At 52.5% G+C, this 19,765-nt stretch overlaps 1 protein-coding gene and 1 non-coding gene across 12 annotated transcripts in view; both read left to right on the top strand.

The window, feature by feature from the left end:
* Positions 1–19,765, top strand: part of SLC43A2 (solute carrier family 43 member 2) — a 56,586-nt gene that overhangs the window by 11,318 nt on the left and 25,503 nt on the right. For all 11 annotated transcript variants that reach the window (XM_063798163.1, XM_063798162.1, XM_016931135.3 and 8 more), the window contains 3 exons: positions 2,009–2,216; positions 3,742–3,797; positions 5,520–5,596. In XM_063798163.1, the coding sequence (XP_063654233.1) occupies positions 2,009–2,216; positions 3,742–3,797; positions 5,520–5,596 (341 nt within the window). The remainder of the gene's footprint in view (positions 1–2,008; positions 2,217–3,741; positions 3,798–5,519; positions 5,597–19,765) is intronic.
* LOC112206188 (small nucleolar RNA U13) lies at positions 2,483–2,586 on the top strand. The gene has a single exon (XR_002940386.1). It is a non-coding gene; the product is annotated as a small nucleolar RNA U13 (small nucleolar RNA).

The raw sequence follows: 19,765 nt of genomic DNA, 5'->3' as shown, positions 1-19,765 counted from the left end.
TCGGGCGATCCACCCGCCTCTGCCTCCCAAAGTGCTGGGATTACAGGCATGAGCCGCCACACCTGGCCCTGTTGTTTTTATTCATTCAGTAAACAGCTATTGTAGGCCAAGACCTGGGTGAGATACTGGGGACACAGAAGTGACCACAATGCAGGCCCTGCCCTTCAGGGCTCACAGCCCAGTGGGGGATTAGACGTGTCTTTGCGCTTCCACACACGCTGACGGGACTGTGCTCCCCGCAGCCACTGCATCCGGCTCTGTGCCAGCTGATGGTGCTGTGATTCCCCGCTGGAGCCTCCAATAGCAGCAATGATCATGATAACCACGACAACAGCAGCAACTTGTAGCTATTCGTTATTGAGTGCTTTCTATGCCTGGGTGAGCTCCAGAAGGTTTTCTGAATTTTTCTCATTGATCTTCCCCCACACTCTAGGAGGTGGATCTTATCATTATATGATGTCCATGTTATGGACAAGGAAACTGAGCTAGAGCAAGGTCATGCAGGTAGAAAGTGGAGAAACAAACACTGGAAGCTAGAAACCAGATTCCAGTTCCACGCTCTTCATCCACACGGCCCCGGCGGGGCTCCTTGGCCACACGTTGGCATGAAGCACGAGTCCACCTGTGCGCATCCTTTCCAGTAACCTTGGAGGAACCCCCAGAGGCCTGAGCAAGCCTTTGCAAACCTCGGCGCTACAGCCCTGGCGCCAGAGGGCTGCAATTGGAAGGCAGGCAGTTACCGGAAGAAGAGCGTTTCCTTGACTCTCCCAGCGTGACCTCATGTCTAATCAAAGTCGGCTCCTGTTTTCTGCAGGATTAGTCAGCATCTCTTAACTAGCAGTCCCGGCCAGGAGAGCTCCTCAGCCACGTTCCCAGCCCGTCCTCCACCCTTCCATCTTCAGCTGCCACAGCACTTTTCTCTTCCTTTTTGTGTTGTTTTGGTGCTGGGTGGACTTTGAAGGGGGCCATTAAGGGCTGGGTGTGGCAAACACACCAGACTCAGCACCCAGCGAGGTCTGGGCATGGCCACGGGACAGCACCACTGTGACCCCGGCAAGGAAAATAAGAAAGGTGCATATCGGCTGGGTGCGGCGGCTCACGCCTGTGATCCCAGCACTTTGGGAGGCAGAGGTGAGAGGATCACCTGAGGTCAGGAGTTCGAGACCAGCCTGGGCAACATGATGAAACCCCGTCTTTACTAAAAATACAAAAATTAGCTGGGGGCGGTGGCGGGTGCCTGTAATCCCAGCTACTCGGGAGGCTGAGGCAGGAGAATTGCTTGAACCCGGGAGGCGGAGGTTGCAGTGAGCCGAGATCGTGCCACTGCACTCCAGCCTGGGCAACAGAGTGAGACTCCGCCTCAAAAAAAAAAAAAAAAAAGAAAAAGAAAATATCAGGGGGAGAAGGTGGCATCTGTTCTGTGTTTGAGAAGGCAGCTGGACTTCCCATTGAAGGAAGCGCTGCAGTCTCCCCACATGGACAGAGGAGAACCAGGCTATTGGGGTGAGACCAGTGCTTGTGCTTCCCAAGTGGTCTGGGTTCTGCGTCCATACTGGCTGCAGTCTGTCCCCACGGACATAGCTGCCGTGAGAAGGTTCTCACCAGTCTGGGGCCCCACAGCCAAGGCTAGGCCCTGAGGTCTGCCGTTCTAGGGTGGCAGATGCTCTCGAATGGGACTCTCAGCCTGGGCTTCGTTGCTCTTCAAGGGACACACAAAGCTCCTGAAACTGTGGATAAACCTTGGTGTGCATTTTCTGGGGAGGTCTTTATTGGATTTTTCAAAGGGTCCATGGCCCCCACAAAAGTTAAGAACCTCTGCATTTTCACTCCAGGGGACTTGGGCCAAATGGCCATCCAAGCCTGCTGCGGGGTAGCCTGAGCCCTCGAGAGGCCCCCAGCCAGCCCTGGCATTCCCAGTGGGGGGACTCTGAATGAGCACCTGCCCTTCTGATCTTTGGGAATCCCTGTCATGACCCTGAAGTCAGGGTTTCCTTCCCTCTTCACACAGAGAATGTCACCAATGGCACAGTGGGCAGCACAGCAGAGCCGGGGCACGAGGAGGTGAGCTGGATGAACGGCTGGCTCAGCTGCCAGGCCCAGGACGAGATGCTAAATTTGGCCTTCACTGTGGGCTCCTTTCTGCTCAGTGCCATCACCCTGCCCCTGGGTATCGTCATGGACAAGTATGGCCCGAGGAAGCTCAGGCTGCTGGGCAGGTCAGTGTGGGTCCCTTAGGGGGCAGGGAGTGGGCAGGTGGACCCCCTGGGCTGAGTTCCCCACAGAAGGGTATCCTGGTCGTACCTGATATCAGGTGTACTGTGGAGCTCCCTGAAGGCCCTCCAGAATGGAGTTCCTACCCCGTCCGCCACCGAATCAGCAGGTACTGCGGTCCTCGCCGTGCTCCAGTACCGAATAAGAAAAGTTCCAGGCTCCAGGCCGCCCAGGGACCGGAGCTGCTTGTCACTAAGAACATGTGTTTCCCATCCCTTTGTAGTTCATAAGCATGATAATTGGGGTTTCCCTCGCATGTGTGAGACATGCTTCCCTCAAACCTTGTTACGAAGCTGGCACAGTATCCATCTGATGAGAAAAAAAACCAACAACACTGGTTTCCACAGCCCGTTTGACCTTACAGCTCCACCAGAAAAAAGATTTTCAACACGTACCCCCAATATAATAAGCACATGGAATTATAAATGATGCATATCTGTGCTCTTTTTTTTTTTTTTTTTCAAGACGGAGTCTTGCTGTGTCGCCCAGGCTGGATGGCAGTGGCGTGATCTCGGCTCGCGGCAACCTCTGCCTCCCCAGTTCAAGCAATTCTCCTGTCTCACCCTCCCGAGTAGCTGGGATTATAGGCGCCTGCCACCACACCCAGCTAATTTTTATATATATATATTTTTCTTATTTATTTATTTATTTATTTGTTTATTGAGACGGAGTCTCCCTCTGTCGCCCAGGCTAGAGTGCAGCGGCGCGATCTCGGCTCACTGCAAGCTCCGCCTCCCGGGTTCACGCCATTCTCCTGCCTCAGCCTCCCGAGTAGCTGGGACTACAGGCGCCCGCCACCACGCCTGGCTAATTTTTTGTATTTTTAGTAGAGATGGGGTTTCACTATATTAGCCAGGATGGTCTCGATCTCCTGACCTTGTGATCCGCCCGCCTCAGCCTCCCAAAGTGCTGGGATTACAGGCGTGAGCCATCGTGCCTGGCCCCTATGCCATTCTTTTTTTTTTTTTTTCCTTTTGAGTTGGAGTTTTGCTCTTGTTGCCCAAGCAACTGGAGCTGGAGTGCGGTGGCTCCCGGCCCCCTATGCCATTCTTAATGTGCTTTATAATACATATACAAAAATATAAATGAAAATGGGCTGGGCACGGTGGCTTACACTTGTAATCCCAGCTTTTTGGGAGGCAGAGTTGGGTGGGTCACCTGAGGCCAGGAGTTCGAGACCAGCCTGGCCAACATGGTGAAACCCTGTCTCCACTAAAAATAAAAAAATTAGCCATGCGTGGTGGTGGGCGCCTGTAATATCCCAGCTACTTGGGAGGCTGAGGCAGGAGAAATGCTTGAACCTGGGAGGCGGAGGTTGCAGTGAGCCGAGATCGCGCCACTGCACTCCAGCCCGGGCGACAGAGCAAGGCTCCGTCTCAAGAAAAACCAAAAAAACAAAAACAAAAACAAAACAATAACACTGAATAAAGTCATAATCGTAAATAACATTGTGTTTCTGCTTGGTTTTAGCGCCTGCTTCGCGGTTTCCTGCTTGCTGATTGCGTATGGAGCAAGTAAACCAAACGGTGAGTGTCCTCTCCCTCCATCTTCTGTCAGGGACCGGGGAGAGAGTGCCCTGAGCTGCTCCCAGGCCCACCTGCTCTTGGACACTGTCCTGGGCCTGCTGCTCGCTGCTCAAGTTAGAGGGGACACCTGTTAGGCCTCTACTCAGTTACTTATCTCAAATAGATGGCGAGATCAGAGAGCAGCCACCCCAGACAGGCGCTTCCAAGGTATGAGCAACTTCCATCTCATCACCAAACCAAACCAGCCCCTCACTGATGCCAACCTGAGAGGCAAGTTCTAAGAACCAGGCTGGCTGCAGGGGCATGGTCCTCGCTGTGTGCAGAAGTCACAAGCTGAGTCCCCTCCAGGCAGCACAGGCCAAAGCATGAAGGATGGCTTAGAAGCCACCTGCTCCACAACCGTGTTCAAGGACTTGTAGAGCAAACACCAAAAGAGGACTTGAGTTTCACCAAAATCTTAGCCAGGCTCATCTACTGATTTTCAGGAATCTGTATTTTTGGTTTCAGTGAAGTAGCTTCCTTAGGCCTCCTACTCCCTGCTGTTTGTTTTTTTGTTGTTGTTGTTTTGTTTTGTTTTGTTTTAGAGACAGGGTCTCTCTCTGTCACCCTGGCTGGAGTGCAGTGGTGCAGTCACAGCTTACTGCACCCTGGACCTCCCGGGCTCAAGCGATCGTCCCACTTCAGCCTCCAGAGTAGCTGGGACTACAGGCACGCACACACACAGCTAGCTAATTTTGTTGTTGTTGTTGTTGAGACAGAGTCTCCCTCTGTCGCCCAGGCTGGAGTGCAGTGGCGCAATCTCAGCTCACTGCAACCTCCACCTCCCGGGTTCACGCCATTCTCCTGCCTCAGCCTCCTGTGTAGTTGGGACCACAGGCACCCGCCACCACGCCTGGCTAATTTTTTGTATTTTTATTAGAGACGGGGTTTCACCGTGTTAGCCAGGATGGTCTCGATCTCCTGACCTCGTGATCCACCCGCCTCGGCCTCCCAAAGTGCTGGAATTACAGGCGTGAGCCACTGCGCCTGGCTTCACCTGGCTAATTTTTAACTTTTTTTTAGAGATGGGGTCTCACTTTGTTGCCCAGGCTGGTCTTGAACCCCTGGGCTCAAGCAATTCTCCTGCTTCAGCCTCCCAAAGTGTTGGGATTCTAGGTGTGAGTCACTGCGCCTGGACACTGCTAATATTAATTGGAGAAAAGAAGATGGGTGTGCACCTTTTTCAAGAGCCCACGCTTTGTGAAATAGGCAAGAGGAGGCTGGGCATGGTGGCTCATGCCTGTAATCTTAGCGCTTTGGGAGGCTGAGATGGGCAGATCACCCGAGGCCAGGAGTTTGAGACCAGCCTGGCCAACATGGCAAGACATACAAAAATTAGCCGGGTGTGGTGGCGCATGCCTGTAATCCCGGCTACTTGGGAGGCTGAGGCAGGAGAATCACTTGAACCCGGGAGTCAGAGGTTGCAGTGAGCCAGGATCATGCCATTGCACTCCAGCCTGGGTGACAATAGCAAAACTACGTCTCAATTAAAAAAGAAAAAGAAATAGGCCTAGAGGAGGGGGTGAGAAAGGGGCAGTTCCACTCCCCAGATGTCAGGTACTAACCCCGGCCTGCATTTACTGGATTTACTGGGAGCCTGCACCGCGCAGGACTCTGGGCTGGTCCCGGCTTCCCTGGAGCTCAGCTGGGGTCTCCACTCACGAGCTTTCCATGTCCCTGCAGCTCTCTCCGTGCTCATCTTCATCGCCCTGGCTCTGAATGGCTTTGGTGGGATGTGTATGACCTTCACCTCATTAACGGTGAGTACGGATTTTTTAAAGCTCTGTAGTTCAGTAATCTGTTTCTAAATTTGAGGCCGCTTTGATTGGTTTCTGTTTCCTTGCCTTCCATGTGCCTGCATGTGCCTGGGTGTCCCAAACAGTAGAGGGGCTATGGGCGAGGTGGCCTGGCAGGGCCTCCTCAGCTGAGGTCCACAGGCAGCGGGGCGTGGCTTCACAATCCCTTGCCTTTTTTTTTTTTTGAGACGGAGTCTTGCTCTGTCGCCCAGGCTGGTGTGCAACGGGGGGATCTCGGCTCACTGCAACCTCCGCGTCCCAGGTTCAAGCGATTCTCCTGCCTCAGCCTCCCGAGTAGCTGGGACTATGGGCGTCCGCCACCACACCCGGCTAATTTTTGTATTTTTAGTACACATGGGGTTTCGCCATGTTGGTCAGGCTGGTCTCAAACTCCTGACCTCAGGTGATCCACCCGCCTCGGCCTCCCAAAGTGCTGGGGTGACAGGCGTGAGCCACCTCGCCTGGCCGACATTCCCTGCCTTCTGATCTGGGCTTTGATGCTGAGGAAGCAGCTCACTAGCCTTGTGCCCAAGGAAGGCAGAGGCAGGAAGACAAAACGCTGCCGCCCACTTTCTTTTCCTGTTTTCCTCGGCAGCTGTCATCAGGGTCTCCGGGAGCTTCGGCTCATGGAGCAGCCTGACCACCCGCCTCCCGTGGAACTGCCCCAACCTTTGCCTTTGTTCGGAGCCAGATGGAAAATGCAGGGAACATCTGGTCTTCTGCTCCTCTTGTTTCCTCCATGCCTGGGCACAGACAGTCGCCTGGGGGAGATGTTTTCTCGGGGTACTGAGCACCCCCTTGTTGGGAGCCTCAGGACATCACAAAATATGCTCCTTCTCGATGTCAGGAAGGCAGAAGGAAGGTGGGGTTGAAAGAAAGAAAGTCAAAAAAGGGGCTGGGCATGGTGGCTCACACCTGAAATCCCAGCACTTTGGGAGACTGAGGCAGGCGGATCACTTGAGGTCAGGAGTTTGAGACCAGCCTGGCCAACATGGTGAAACCCCGTCTCTACTAAAAAATACAAAAATTAGCCGGGCGGGTGGTGCATGCCTGTAATCCCAGCTACTCGGAGGCTGAGGCGGGAGAATTGCTGGAACCTGGGAGGCGGAGGTTGCCGTGAGCCAAGATCGAGCCACTGCACTCCAGCCTGAGCGACAGAGTCAGACTCTGTCTCAAAAACAACAACAAAAAAGAAAGTCAAAAGAGGAACCAAAAAGTCTCTCCCAGAGGGAAGAATGGAATTCTCTGTGGGCTCGCCCAGTTGGGCAATCGTGCCATTCCGAGCTGGCCATTGGGAAAGAAGTGAGAATAATAGCTTCTTCAGAGAGGCTTCTGTCCATCAAGGAAACCTCGCCTGCATCAGTTCACCGGTGAAAAAGTTTCTAAGACACAGTACCTACCATTACTATTTGTGGTACACTCTGGTTTCTGATTTCCCTTGTCGTGCCATTGAAGGGTTCTTGTTTAGCTTTGAGGGAGCTCTGGGGGCTTCTGGACCTCTTCTTTTTTTCTTTTTCTTTTTTTTTTTTTTTGAGTCTGCTCGGTTGCCCAGGCTGGAGTGCAGTGACGCAATCTTGGCTCACTGCAACCTCCGCCTCCCGGATTCAGGCAATTCTCCTACCTCAGCCTCCCGAGTAGTTGGGACTATAGGCGTGCACCATCACGCCTGGCTAAGTTTTGTATTTTTAGTAGAGACGGGGTTTCACCATGTTGGCCAGGCTGGTCTCAAACCCCTGATCTCAGGCAATCTGCCCGCCTCAGCCTCCCAAAGTGCTGGGATGACAGGCGTGAGCCACGGCGCCCGGCCGAAAACCAGCAGCTCTTTCATCAGAATGAAAACTAAAAACCTGGCCTCACCTCCATTATTTTAGTCACCCGACGCCTCTGTCACGGCAGGCCTGAATTTCGGAGATAAAGGAACGAGATGGTCCTTGAGCTTGAGGACCTCACACCCCGAAATGCCGAGAGGTGCTTTGTCTGAAAAACGACCACGAATCCCTGTTAAGAAAGACTTTAGGCCGGGTGCGGTGGCTCACACCTGTAATCCCAGCACTCCGGGAGGCTAAGGGCAGTGGTGGATCATGAGGTCAGGAGTTCGAGACCATCCTGGCCCAAGATAGTGAAACCCCGTCTCTACTAAAATATACAAAAATTAGCTGGGCACGGTGGTGGGTCCCTGGAATCCCAGCTACTTGGGAGGCTGAGGCAGGAGAATCGCTTGAGGCCGGGAGGCGGAGTTTGCAGTGAACCGAGATCGCGCCACTGAACTCCAGCCTGGGTGACAAGATCAAGACTCCCCCTCAAAAAAAAAAAAAGGAAAAAAAGAAAGACTTTAAAAGGAACCCTGCAGTTGGAGCTAATAGGCCAGTAAGAATTCTTTGTCTTTATGTTTTATAATTATAAAACAAAATTTTTTTCATTACATTTTTTATTTTCATTTTTTAGAGATGGGGTCTTACTATGTTGACCAGGCTGGTCTCAAACTCCTGGGCTCAACAGATCCTCCCACCTTGACCTCCCAAAGTGCTGGGATTCCAGGTGTGAGCCACCGTACCTGGCCCAAAAATGATTTTATTTTAAAAATTCAGATTGGGAGCAGTTGCTCACACCTGGAATCCCAGCACTTTGGGAGGCTAAGGTGGGAGGATCACTTGAGGCCAGGGTTGAGACCAGTCTGGGCAACATAGCGAGACACCTTGTCTCTCCAATTTTTTTTTTTTTAATTAGCCAGGGCATAGTGGCAGTTGCTTGTAGTCCCAGCTCCTCGGGAGGCTGAGGTGGGAGGAAGGCTTGAGCCCAGAAGTTCCAGGCCACAGTATGCCACAATGACACCACTATATTCCAGCCTGTGTGACAGAGCGAGACTTTGTCCCAAAAATAAAAGTAAAAATTTAACATTTCAGAAATATGAATTGTAGACTAAACTTCTATGAGCCTGCCAGGCGCAGTGGCTCACACCTGTAATCTCAGCACTTTGGGAGGCTGAGAAGGTTCCCATCACCTGAGGTCAGGAGTTCGAGACCAGCCTGGCCAACATGGTGAAATGAAACCCCATCTCTACTAAAAATACAAAAATATTACTCGGGCATGGTGGCGCACGCCTGTAATCCCAGCTACTTGGGAGACTGAGGCAGGAGAATCGCTTGAACCTGGGTGGCGGAGGTTGCAGTGAGCCGAGACCGCGGCATTGCACTCCAGCCTGGGCAACGAGAGTGAAACTCTGTTTAAAAAAAAAAATTCTATCAGCCTGTCTTCATCAGTTTGGAATATATTTCTTCAGTATTTAAAAGATCTGCATGTACCAGTGTTATTGTTTTTTTTTCTTAAAAAAAAAGAACTCTGATAACTTGCCTTTTCCCTTAATGTATCTTTTACATCCTTTCCTGTCAGTACTTAGAGATCTGCCTTATTATTAAGCAGTTCTGTATATTATTCTTTAATATAGATGGACCATCATTTATTCAACCTGTTTCCAACTAATGGACTTTTGGCTTGGTTTCCAATTTTTCCAATTTATGAATGCTGCTGAAGTGAACATCCCTGTGCATGTATTTCTGTAAAATAAGTTCCTGGCAGCCCTGGGCCACAGGATTAGCATGTTTTAAAATTTAATATGTACTGTTAAATAGTCTTCTAAAAAGGTCATCTGGCCGGGCGCAGTGGCTCACGCCTGTAATCCCAGCACTTTGGGAGGCTGAGGCAGGCAGATCACCTGAGGTCAGGAGTTCGAGACCAGCCTGACCAGTATGGTGAAACCCCGTCTCTACTAAAAATACAAAAATTAGCCGGGCTTGGTGGAGGGCGCCTGTAATCCCAGCTACTCAGGAGGCTGAGGCAGGAGAATCGCTTGAACCCAGGAGGCGGAGGTTGCAGTGAGTCGAGATCGTGCCACTGCACTCCGGCCTGGGCGACGAGTGAAATTCTGTCTCAAAAAAAAGCCTGCCTGCCACCACAGGCCCACCAGCACGTACACGAGTGTCTTTTCCTCCATGTCCCTTCCAGTGCCATGTCATTCCTCTTTAAAACATAGCCACTCTGATCCTATGAAAAACGACATGCCATTTTTAAAATTTATTTCATTATTAGTGAGACAGAGCATCTTTTCTCCTCTTTATTGGTAAATTGCATTTCTTCTGTGAATTGCTTCTTTGTGTCATTTGTCTATTTTTCTACAGTGCTCTTGATTTTATTATTATTAGTATTTAGTGACTCGTAAGAGCTCTTTCAAATACAAAGAAACTAGTGTTCTTTCCGAGTGAGCAGGAGATCTTACCCTGGGGTTTTCAGGTCTCTACATGGTCCATGAGTAAGCTTCAGGAGAGCCGTGCACACCCTTGAAATTCCATGCCAACAAAGCGTGTGTAGGTGCCGCTCAGCTGTGTCTTTCTGGAGGGGAGGGTCCATTACTTTCACTGGCCTCTGGCAGGTCTGTGTGAAGGCTAAAAACCACTGCGGTGGCCGGGTGCAGTGGCTCACGCCTGTAATCCCAGCACTTTGGGAGGCCCAGGTGGGTGGATCACCTGAGGCCAGGAGTTCAAGACCAGCCTGGCCAACATGATGAAACCCCATCTGTACTAAACATACAAAAATTAGCCTGGGATGGTGGCATGCTCCTGTAATTCCAGCTACTCGGGAGGCTGAGGCGGGAGAAATGCTTGAACCCGGGAGGCGGAGGTTGCAGTGAGCTGAGATCGCACCACTGCACTCCAGCCTGGGTGGCAGAGTGAGACTCCGTCTTAAAAAAAAAAAACACACACACAAACCACTGTGGCAGGAGCGTTTCTATTCACTCTTTGCTCTCCCACTGGAGGCAAAAAGCTACACAGGCTAGAGAGTGACCAGGCAAGAGAGTCACCTGATCACCATTTGAAGCGTTTGGCTATCAGAGGTCTGTCTAAGGGAGGCTGCTGGTTTGTTCTTCAAGGTTTTCATTTTTTGATCTAGAGCAGGAGTCAGCAAACCACCATTGCCAGGCCAAATCCAGACCACTGCCTGTTTTTGTAAACAAAACTTCATGGGGTAGAGCTGTGCCTGTTTGCTCCTGTCTATGGCTGCTTTTGTGCTATCGCATCAGAGTCATGCAGTCGTGACAGAGACCATATGGCCTGTAAAGCCCAAAAGGCCTACTGTCTTAGCCAGGTACACTAGCTCACGCCTGTAACCCCAGCACTTTGGGAGGCTGAGGCGGGTGGATCACCTGAGCTCATGAGTTTGAGAGCAGCCTGGCCAACATGGTGAAACCCCGTCTCTACTAAAAATGCAAAAATTAGCCAGATGTGGTGGTGGGCGCCTGTAGTCCCTGCGACTCAGGAGGCTGAGGCAGGAGAATTGCTTGAACCCGGGAGGCAGAGGTTGCAGTGAGCTGAGATTGTGCCACTGCACTCCAGCATGGGTGACAGAGCGAGACTCTGACTCAAAAAAAAAAAAAAAAAAAAAAAGTCTACTATCTTGCCCTTTATGGAAAAAGTTTGCCAACCCTTGGTCCAGAGGCCCCAGGAAGCTGCTAAGTCACTGTTCCTCGTCTGAGGGCATGTGCTGACACCCACCATTCACACCCACACCCTCTGGTTGCATGGGCCAGCTCTCCTTCTAAGTCATCTCTTTCCGCCTTCCCCCAGGGTGGAGGGAGTTCCATGGGCATTCCCCTGCCCCCTGAGGCCTCTGATGAGGGCTCCAGTGCCTGCTCCTTGAGAACAGACCCCAAAAGGGAAATGAGGTCAGTGAGCACAGGGCTGAAGCAGTTTAGCAACACTCTTGGGCTGACTGGGGCTTCTGCTGAGCAGAGCCGAATCTCATTCTGATACAACCCAGGCCTTCAGAAAGCAGAACTGTCGGGATCAGCTCCCGGAGATGCCAAGCTCAGGGCACAATGGCACTTTCTGTTTGTGTCTCCCACCCGTGTTCTAATTTGGGGGACAAAGGAGTCTCCAGGGTCGCCTTTAGGAATTTCTAACTCCAATCTTCAACAACCATGTTGGGGCTGCGGATAATAGCTCTGTGATAACCCAGGACTCTAGGGGACGGTGTTGCCGTGGAAGCCTTAATTCGGGGACTTCCTGGGTCCCGGGGCCTTTGTGCTGCATGGGCTGTGGTCTAATTACAGATGACCAGGGGCTGCGAGCTGTTACCCCCACTGGTAGGAGAGGGGGCTCCAAGCGGGCACACGCCTTTTCCTTGTAGTCCAGAAGGAGATGGCCACGAGCCATCCTTCCAGAGCCCAAGAGGTCGGCACCCATGGTGGCTTTTCCTTCCCAAGTGGAGGCTCCGAGGGGCAAGGGTGGCTGTCGCGTCAGGTAGGCTGCCCAGTAGCCAGTGCTGGCTCTCCCAGGGCCCTGCAGCACAGGGCCTGGGCCATCGCGTGGCATCCCTGGAGGGCAGACGCCAGGTCACTCCATGGGGGCAGAGCATTCCCCACGGTGTGGAGCCTCAGCCTCCCCCGGGACATCTGGACGGCACGCTCAGTGTTTGTTCAGTGCCTCGCGTTTGTACAGCCCTTTGCACTCGCTTCATCGGCTGGAGCACAAACACGGCCGGCGGCTGAGGCCGCATCTTGGGGTCGCCACCCTCCAACCCGGAGCCTGGGTTGCTTAGAGATGGGAGCAGCTGCAGCCAAAATTGTGAACCTGCCATTTCCACTCCATTACTCTGACCCCTGTCCCCGTGGGTGGGACGGGGATTTCTCAGCAGAAGCCACACAGAAAAGCGGGTTTCAAAATGTTGCCAGGCTCCCCGATGAGACATTTCTCTGTGGATTTTCCCTTTTGATTCCTTCAAGTCTGACTTTAAACCTGAGGAAGGCATGATTTCATGGGAGGTGGGATCTGAGGGAAGTGAAGAGGATAAACATCCCTCTTCAGATCCTGGAGAGGAGGGCAGGATGGCAGATGCCCCCAGAGAGGGGACAGGAGTTTAGTGCCGTGGCTCAGTAGACCCTGTGTCTGCAGCCAGGAGAGGGTCCCACGGTGGCCCCCGGCCAGCTCTGGAGGGTCCAGGAGAGGGTCCCGCGGTGGCCCCCGGCCGGCTCTGGAGGGTCCAGGAGAGGGTCCCGTGGTGGCCCCCGGCCAGCTCTGGAGGGTCCAGGAGAGGGTCCCGCGGTGGCCCCCGGCCAGCTCGGGAGGGTCTAGGTGCCTGGTGAGCGGGACTTGCCAGTGCCCAGTGCCTGCTGTGCCTCCCCACCTTCCTCTGTCTCTGTCCTGTACCTTGGGGAAGCTCAGGCAGTCCGCTACTTGCCATTGGTTTGGGGAGAATTTGCCATCTGAGGGTTCTGCCTCATGACTTTGCTGCAGCATGTGACCACGTTCAGACGGAAAGGGCAGCGGTATTGGCAGGACTGGACCCGGCCGGGAAGGCACAGGAGGTGGCCGGGGGAGGGGAGCACACCCTTCCCCTCCCTTCAGCACTGAAGCAGAAAGGTGACCACAAGGACCTTCTCCCGGGCAGCATGTGCTTGGAGGTGCCCGGTTGTTGTGGGTAGGAAACAGCCCAGCCTGGCAGAGTCTACCTGTGCAGTCTGGTTCCGGGATCCCGGCCTGTGCAGGTTGTACAGAACTCTGGGTGTGTACTCCAGCCACCTGAGGACAAGGCTCCCTCTGGAGGGGACCCGAGGGCCAGAATGCCAGCCCCCACCCACCTCCCAGCTCCCCAGCCCCCACCCACCACCCAGCTCTCCAGCCTCCTGCAGGCCAGGGAGGACTCGGGAGGCCGTGGATGTGGAAAGTCAGGGCTGGGGGTGCCACGGTTGCCCCTTGTTTCTGCCTGCCAGCAATGCCATGGCCTGCCCTGGGCCAAAAGGCACGTACGTCCGGCATCTTAGAGAAGCTCCCCCGCCCGCACTGTCCCAGGGCCTTGGCCCTCCGGGGACTCCTGTCCGGTGGCCATGCTCTATGGCCAGAATGCCAGGGGAGGGGCCCCCTGCAGCTGCTGTTTTCCCCTCTGGGAAGGTCACACGGTCCGGCCTGTTTATGCTGCAGCCAGGGGGCTGAAAGAGAGAGAGTCACGGGCTTCCCTGTGTGACTGAGGCTGCGTGGAGGCAGTGAGTGAACAGCCCGGGCTGGCAGGACAGGTTGACCCGCACGGAGGCAGAGGCGGTGAGGGGGCTGTGGGAAGCACCTGAGGGCTGGGAGAGGGGCTTGCACTCCCACCTGTGAGTGTGGTGGTGAGTCAGGAAACAGCTCTCCGGCTTCCTGCTTGGCAGCAAAGCTGGTCCTTCCCCTCCTGGGGTCCTTCCCCTCCGCCAGCCCTCGAGGCCCGCGCTAGGGCGCTCTGCTCAGCACTCAGCCCTCACTCTGGCACCGCGGCTTCTGAATAGCCATTATGCGCAGCTGAGACCGGTGGAGGCAGGGAAGCTGGGGACGGAGTGAGCGAAAGGGGGAATGTGGGGAGTGACCCAGATGTCAGGATGACCTGCGGGAGTCCACAGGCAAATGCAAGCCCATCCGATGCTGTGGCGCTGGACCATGGGGAGGTCAGCCCGAAGGCAACAGCAGGAGGTGAGGGCAGGGGGCAGATGGGTCTCAAAGGAGCTTCAGAAGGAATGTAAGAAATCTCTAGCTGGGGAGTGGGCATTGTGGTATCCCCCTGTAGTCTCAGCTACTCAGGAGGCTGAGGTGGGCAGATGAGTTGAGCCCAGGAGTTCTGCACAATAGTGTGCCGTGTTGATGAGATGTCTACACTAAGTTCAGCATCAGTGTGGTGACCTTCAGGGGGTGAGGGACCACCAGGTTGCCTAAGGAGGGCTGAAGCGGCCCAGGTCAGAAACAGAGCAGGTCAAAAGTGTCCTGCTGATCAGTAGAGGGATCATGCCTGTGAATAGCCACTGCGCTCCAGCCTGGGCAATACAGCATGACCTCATCTCCAAAAACAAATTTAAAACAATGACCGGGCGCGGTGGCTCACGCCTGTCATCCCAGCACTTTGGGAGGCCGAGGCGGATGGATCACCTGAAGTCAGGAGTTCGAGACCAGCCTGGCCAACATGGCGAAACTCTGTCTCTACTCAAAATACAAAAAAAAATTAGCTGGGCATCGTGGCAGGTGCCTGTAATCCCAGCTACTCGGGAGGCTGAGGCAGGAGAATCACTTGAACCAGGGAGGTGGAGGTTGAAGTGAGCTGAGACTGTGCCACTGCACTGTAGCCTTGGTGACAGAGTGAGACTCTGTCTCAAAAAATAAATAAGTAAATGAATGAAAAATAAACCTCTAGTTGAAGGGCGCAGATTGGATCTTAATAAGGCACATGTAAAAGCTGTGGGATCCAAACTGAAGTGTGTATCGGCCGGGGCCACAGGAGACTCCAGAGAGGCAGCGTGGCCTGGGGCCTACACACAGAGGCTTGGCCTGGCTTGAATCCCCAGTCTGACCATTACTAGCTTGGGGGAGTCCCTTGACTTTTCTAATCTTTAAGTTTTTGTTTTGTTTTGTTTTTTGAGGCAGAGTTTCACTCTTGTTGCCCAGACTGGAGTGCAATGGTGCGATCTCAACTCACTGCCACCTCTGCCTCCTGGGTTCAAGCGATTCTCCTGCCTCAGCCTGCCGAGTAGCTGGGATTACAGGTGCACGCCACCACGCCTGGCTAATTTTTTGTATTTTTAGTAGAGATGGGGTTTCACCGTATTGGCCAGGCTGGTCTCAAACTCCTGACCTCAGGTGATCCCCTGCCTCGGCCTCCCAAAGTGCTGGGATTACAGGTGTGAGCCACTGCGCCCGGCCTTATGGTGTTTTTTGACCAATAAAAGTTTTTAAATAGGTGGTCAAAAGTGTGTTTCAGCTTTTAGGAAGTACCTAGCATTTGTGTCAAATGAAACCTCTCTGAAGAGAACATGAAGGATGACCTTGACCAGTGAAACCCAAATCATAAACATCCTGACAGCAGTCAATGTGTGGTCACAACAGAATAACAAGGACAGGAGAAGAAAGGCCGTCTCTGTGGACACTAATTATTTATTTAAAGGGGAATACTAATTCGTGTTTTATCCTGTAGTCAGCTTCCTTTTCTTCCTCCCAGAGCTGTGATTCCTGCCAGAGGACACTTCCCTCGTTGGCTGTGCCCAGGAGCAGCTTGACCAGAAGATTTGCCTTGTTATTAAGTCATAACACATATCATAATAGTAACTATTGTTAATACCTACCCTATTTATGATCTTTAAAACCCTCGGCCGGGCGCAGTGGCTCACGCCTGTAATCCCAGCACTTTGGGAGGCTGAGGCGGGTGGATCACATGAGGTCAGGAGTTCGAGACCAGCCTGGCCAACATGGTGAAACCCTGTCTCTACTAAAACTACAAACATTAGCCGGGCGTGGTGGCGGGCGCCTGTAATCCCAGCTACTTGGGAGGCTGAGGCAGGAGAATCGCGTGAACCCGGGAGGTGGAGGTTGCGGTGAGCCGAGATCGCACCATTGCACTCCAGCCTGGGCAATAAGAGCGAAACTCCATCTCAAAAAAAAAACAAAAAAAAACTGAAGAAACAAAACACCATGAATTAAGAAGTTAAATGACAAACTAGGGAAACTTATTCATAGTATATAGAACTGTGAATGTCTTCATTTTATTTTATTTTTATTAATTTTTGAGACAGAGTCTCGCTCTGTCGCCCAGGCTGGAGTGCAGTGGCACGATCTCGGCTCATTGCAACCTCTGCCTCTGGGGTTCAAGCGATTTTTCTGCCTCAGCTTCCCAAGTAGCTAGGATTACAGGTGCCTGCCACCATGTCCGGCTAATTTTTGTATTTTTAGTAAAGACGAGGTTTCACCATGTTGGCCAGGCTGGTCTCAAACCCCTGACCTCAGGTGATCCGCTCGCCTCGGCCTCTCAAAGTGCTGGGATTACAGGTGTGAGCCACCGTGCCCGGCCTGTGAATGTCTTTAATACATAAGAGCCTTCACAAAATCAATATACAAAGATTGGCCGGGTGCAGTGGCTCATGCCTGTAATCGTCGCACTTTGGGAAGCCAAGGTGGAAGGATCGCTGGAATCCAGGAGTTCAAGACCAGCCTGGGCAATAGAGTGAGGCCCTATCTCTATAAAAATAAAAGAATTAAAACAAAGCTGAAGGAGACCTTGCTATGCAGCCCCCTGCCGCTTGTATGCCCTTGTCGACCCACACGCACCTTCAGGAGGGCGGCGCACACCTGGGGTAGTCTCAGTGCAGGACTCTGGCTCAATAGCGCCTTTGCATTGGTTTGGACCTTCGGGAGGGCAGTGCGTGCCTGGGGTAGTCTCAGTGCAGAAGGACTCTGGCTCAGTAGCACCTTTGCATCAGTTTGGACCTTCGGGAGGGTGGTGCAGAAGGACTCTGGCTCAATAGTGGCTTTGCATCGGTTTGGACCTTCCGGAGGGCGGTACACACCTGGGGTAGTCTCAGTGCAGGACTCTGGCTCAGTAGCACCTTTGCATTGGTTTGGACCTTCGGGAGGGCAGTGCATGCCTGGGGTAGTCTCGGTGCAGAAGGACTCTGGCTCAGTAGCACCTTTGCATCAGTTTGGACCTTCCGGAGGGCGGTACACGCCTGGGGTAGTCTCAGTGCAGGACTCTGGCTCAGTAGCGCCTTTGCATTGGTTTGGCCCTTTGGGAGGGCGGTGCACATCTGGGGTAGTCTCAGTGCAGGACTCTGGCTCAGTAGCGCCTTTGCATTGGTTTGGCCCTTTGGGAGGGCGGTGCACATCTGGGGTAGTCTCAGTGCAGGACTCTGGCTCAGTAGCACTTTTGCATTGGTTTGGCCCTTCGGGAGGGCGGTACATGCCTGGGGTAGTCTCAGTGCAGGACTCTGGCTCAGTAGCGCCTTTGCATCGCTTTGGACCTTTGGGAGGGCGGTACATGCCTGGGGTAGTCTCGGTGCAGGACTCTGGCTCAGTAGCGCCTTTGCATCGCTTTGGACCTTTGGGAGGGCGGTACATGCCAGGGGTAGTCTCGGTGCAGAAGGGCTCTGGCTCAGTAGCGCCTTTGCATCAGTTTGGCCTTGGCTCCCAGCACTGGTTGTTTCCGGTGGGGTTGTCGGCTGTGTGAAGCAGGCCGTGTGCCTCTCTGGCTGTGGGGCTCTCTCTGGTGGTGTAGCAGGCCTGAGTGCTTATTAGCCATCTCGGGATCCAGGGAACATTTGGGTTTTCCCAGCTACACCTGGAACCTTGGCGGGCATATGGGAATGAGATTCTACCACTCTGGAAGATTCATGCCCACAGGTTTAATTGCAGTTTGCTGATGGTCCACAAGCCTGGAATTAGCGTGTTGAACAGACCCCTTTGGTAGCAGTCTAGTGCCAGCTCAGACCTACGAAGAATTAAAAATCTGCAAACTTCCACTATTTTCAATGTCTTAAGAGAAATAAATGCAGCATTTTTGCATTTCTGACATTTTACTTAAAACAAACAAACAAACAAACAAACACCACCAAACTGGGAGGGGTGGAAAATCAGTCGCTACTACAACAACCCTATGGAGGCAGCAAATATGCAACGCGATTCTTGTATACAGATGTTATCTTTTCTTTCGGTATCTCTAGGTGAAATCTCAAGGGTAAAATGTTAGTTGTCAACATTGAGGGTCCTGAAACCTGATTCCTCACTCAGAGGAACAGTGTGGAAAAAAAAAAAAAGTCTGGGCGCAATGGTTCACGCCTGTCATCCCAACACTTTGGGAGGCTGAGGTGGGCAGATCGCTTGAGGTCAGGAGTTTGAGACCAGCCTGACCAACATGGTGAAACCCTGTCTCTACTAAAAATACAAAAATGAGCTGGATGTCATAGCAGGCGGCTATAATCCATCCCAGCTGCTCGGGAGGCTGAGGCAGGAGAATCACTTGAACCTGGGAGGCAGAGGTTGCAGTGAGCCAGAATCGTACCATTGCACTCCAGCCTGGATGACAGAGCGAGACCGTGTCTCAAAAAAAAAAAAAAAAAAAAAAAGAGGAAAGAAAAAAAAATCTCTTATGAGATTTAGAATGTCTCTTCTTTTGCTCACCTTAGAGCACAGACCTACTTTGAAATTATGTTAAATGAAATATTGGAAGGGCGCGGTGGCTCATACCTGTAATCCCAGCATTTTGGGAGGCTGAGGCAGGCGGATCACTTGAGGTCAAGAGTTTGAGACCAGCCTGGCCAACATGGCTAAACCCCGTCTCTACTAAAAATACAAAAATTAGCCAGGCGTCGTGGCAGGCACCTGTAACCCTGGCTACTCGGGAGGCTGAGGCAGGAGAATCGCTTGGACCTGGGAAGTGGAGGTTGCAGTGAGCCGAGATAGCACTACTGCACTCCAGCCTGGGCGACAGAGCCAGACTCCGTCTCAAAAAAAAATATATATATATATATATGTATATTCAATTAATTAATATATAGCTTACTGTAAAAAAAAAAAAAAGAAAGATTAACATCCCCATAGAAAAAAACGACAAATATACATGATTTTTTTTTTTTTGAGATGGAGTCTCGCTCTGTTCCCCAGGCTGGAGTGCAGTGGCACAATCTCAGCTCACTGCAAGCTCTGCCTCCCAGGTTCACGCCATTCTCCCGTCTCAGCCTCCCGAGTAGCTGGGACTACAGGCGCCCATGACCACACCCAGCTAATTTTTTGTATTTTTAGTAGAGATGGGGTTTCACCGTGTTAGCCAGGATGGTCTCGATCTCCTGACCTCGTGATCCACCCGCCTCAGCTTCCCAAAGTGCTGGGATTACAGGCGTGAGCCACCGCGCCTGGCCAAATAATTTTTTAAGTTGTAGAAAGATGTTGAAAGTCATTAGTAAAAGTTTTTTGTTTTTTTGAGACGGAGTCTAACTGTGTTGCCCAGGCTGGAGTGCAGTGGCTCAGTCTCGGCTCACTGCAACCTCTATCTCCCAGGTTCAAGCGATTCTGCTGCTTCAGCCTCCCAAGTAGCTGGGACTACAGGCGCCCGCTACCACGCCCAGCTAATTTTCTGTATTTTTGGTAGAGACAGGGTTTCACCATGTTGGCCAGGCTGGTCTTGAACTGCTGGCCTCAAGTGATCCACCTGCCTCAGCCTCCTAAAGTGCTGGGATTATAGATGTGAGCCACTGCGTCTGGCCTCAGGGTGATTTTTACCTTATTCTTTTTATACTTTGCTCCAAACATTTTGCAATGGATATGCTTTTCTTTTCTTTTCTTTTTTTGAGACAGAGTCTCACTC

The sequence above is a fragment of the Pan troglodytes genome, chromosome 19, assembly GCF_028858775.2.
Source record: "Pan troglodytes isolate AG18354 chromosome 19, NHGRI_mPanTro3-v2.0_pri, whole genome shotgun sequence".
Lineage (NCBI taxonomy): Eukaryota > Metazoa > Chordata > Mammalia > Primates > Hominidae > Pan > Pan troglodytes.
Note: the sequence above shows the minus strand (reverse complement) of the source record. Positions and strands in the feature narration are given on the sequence as shown.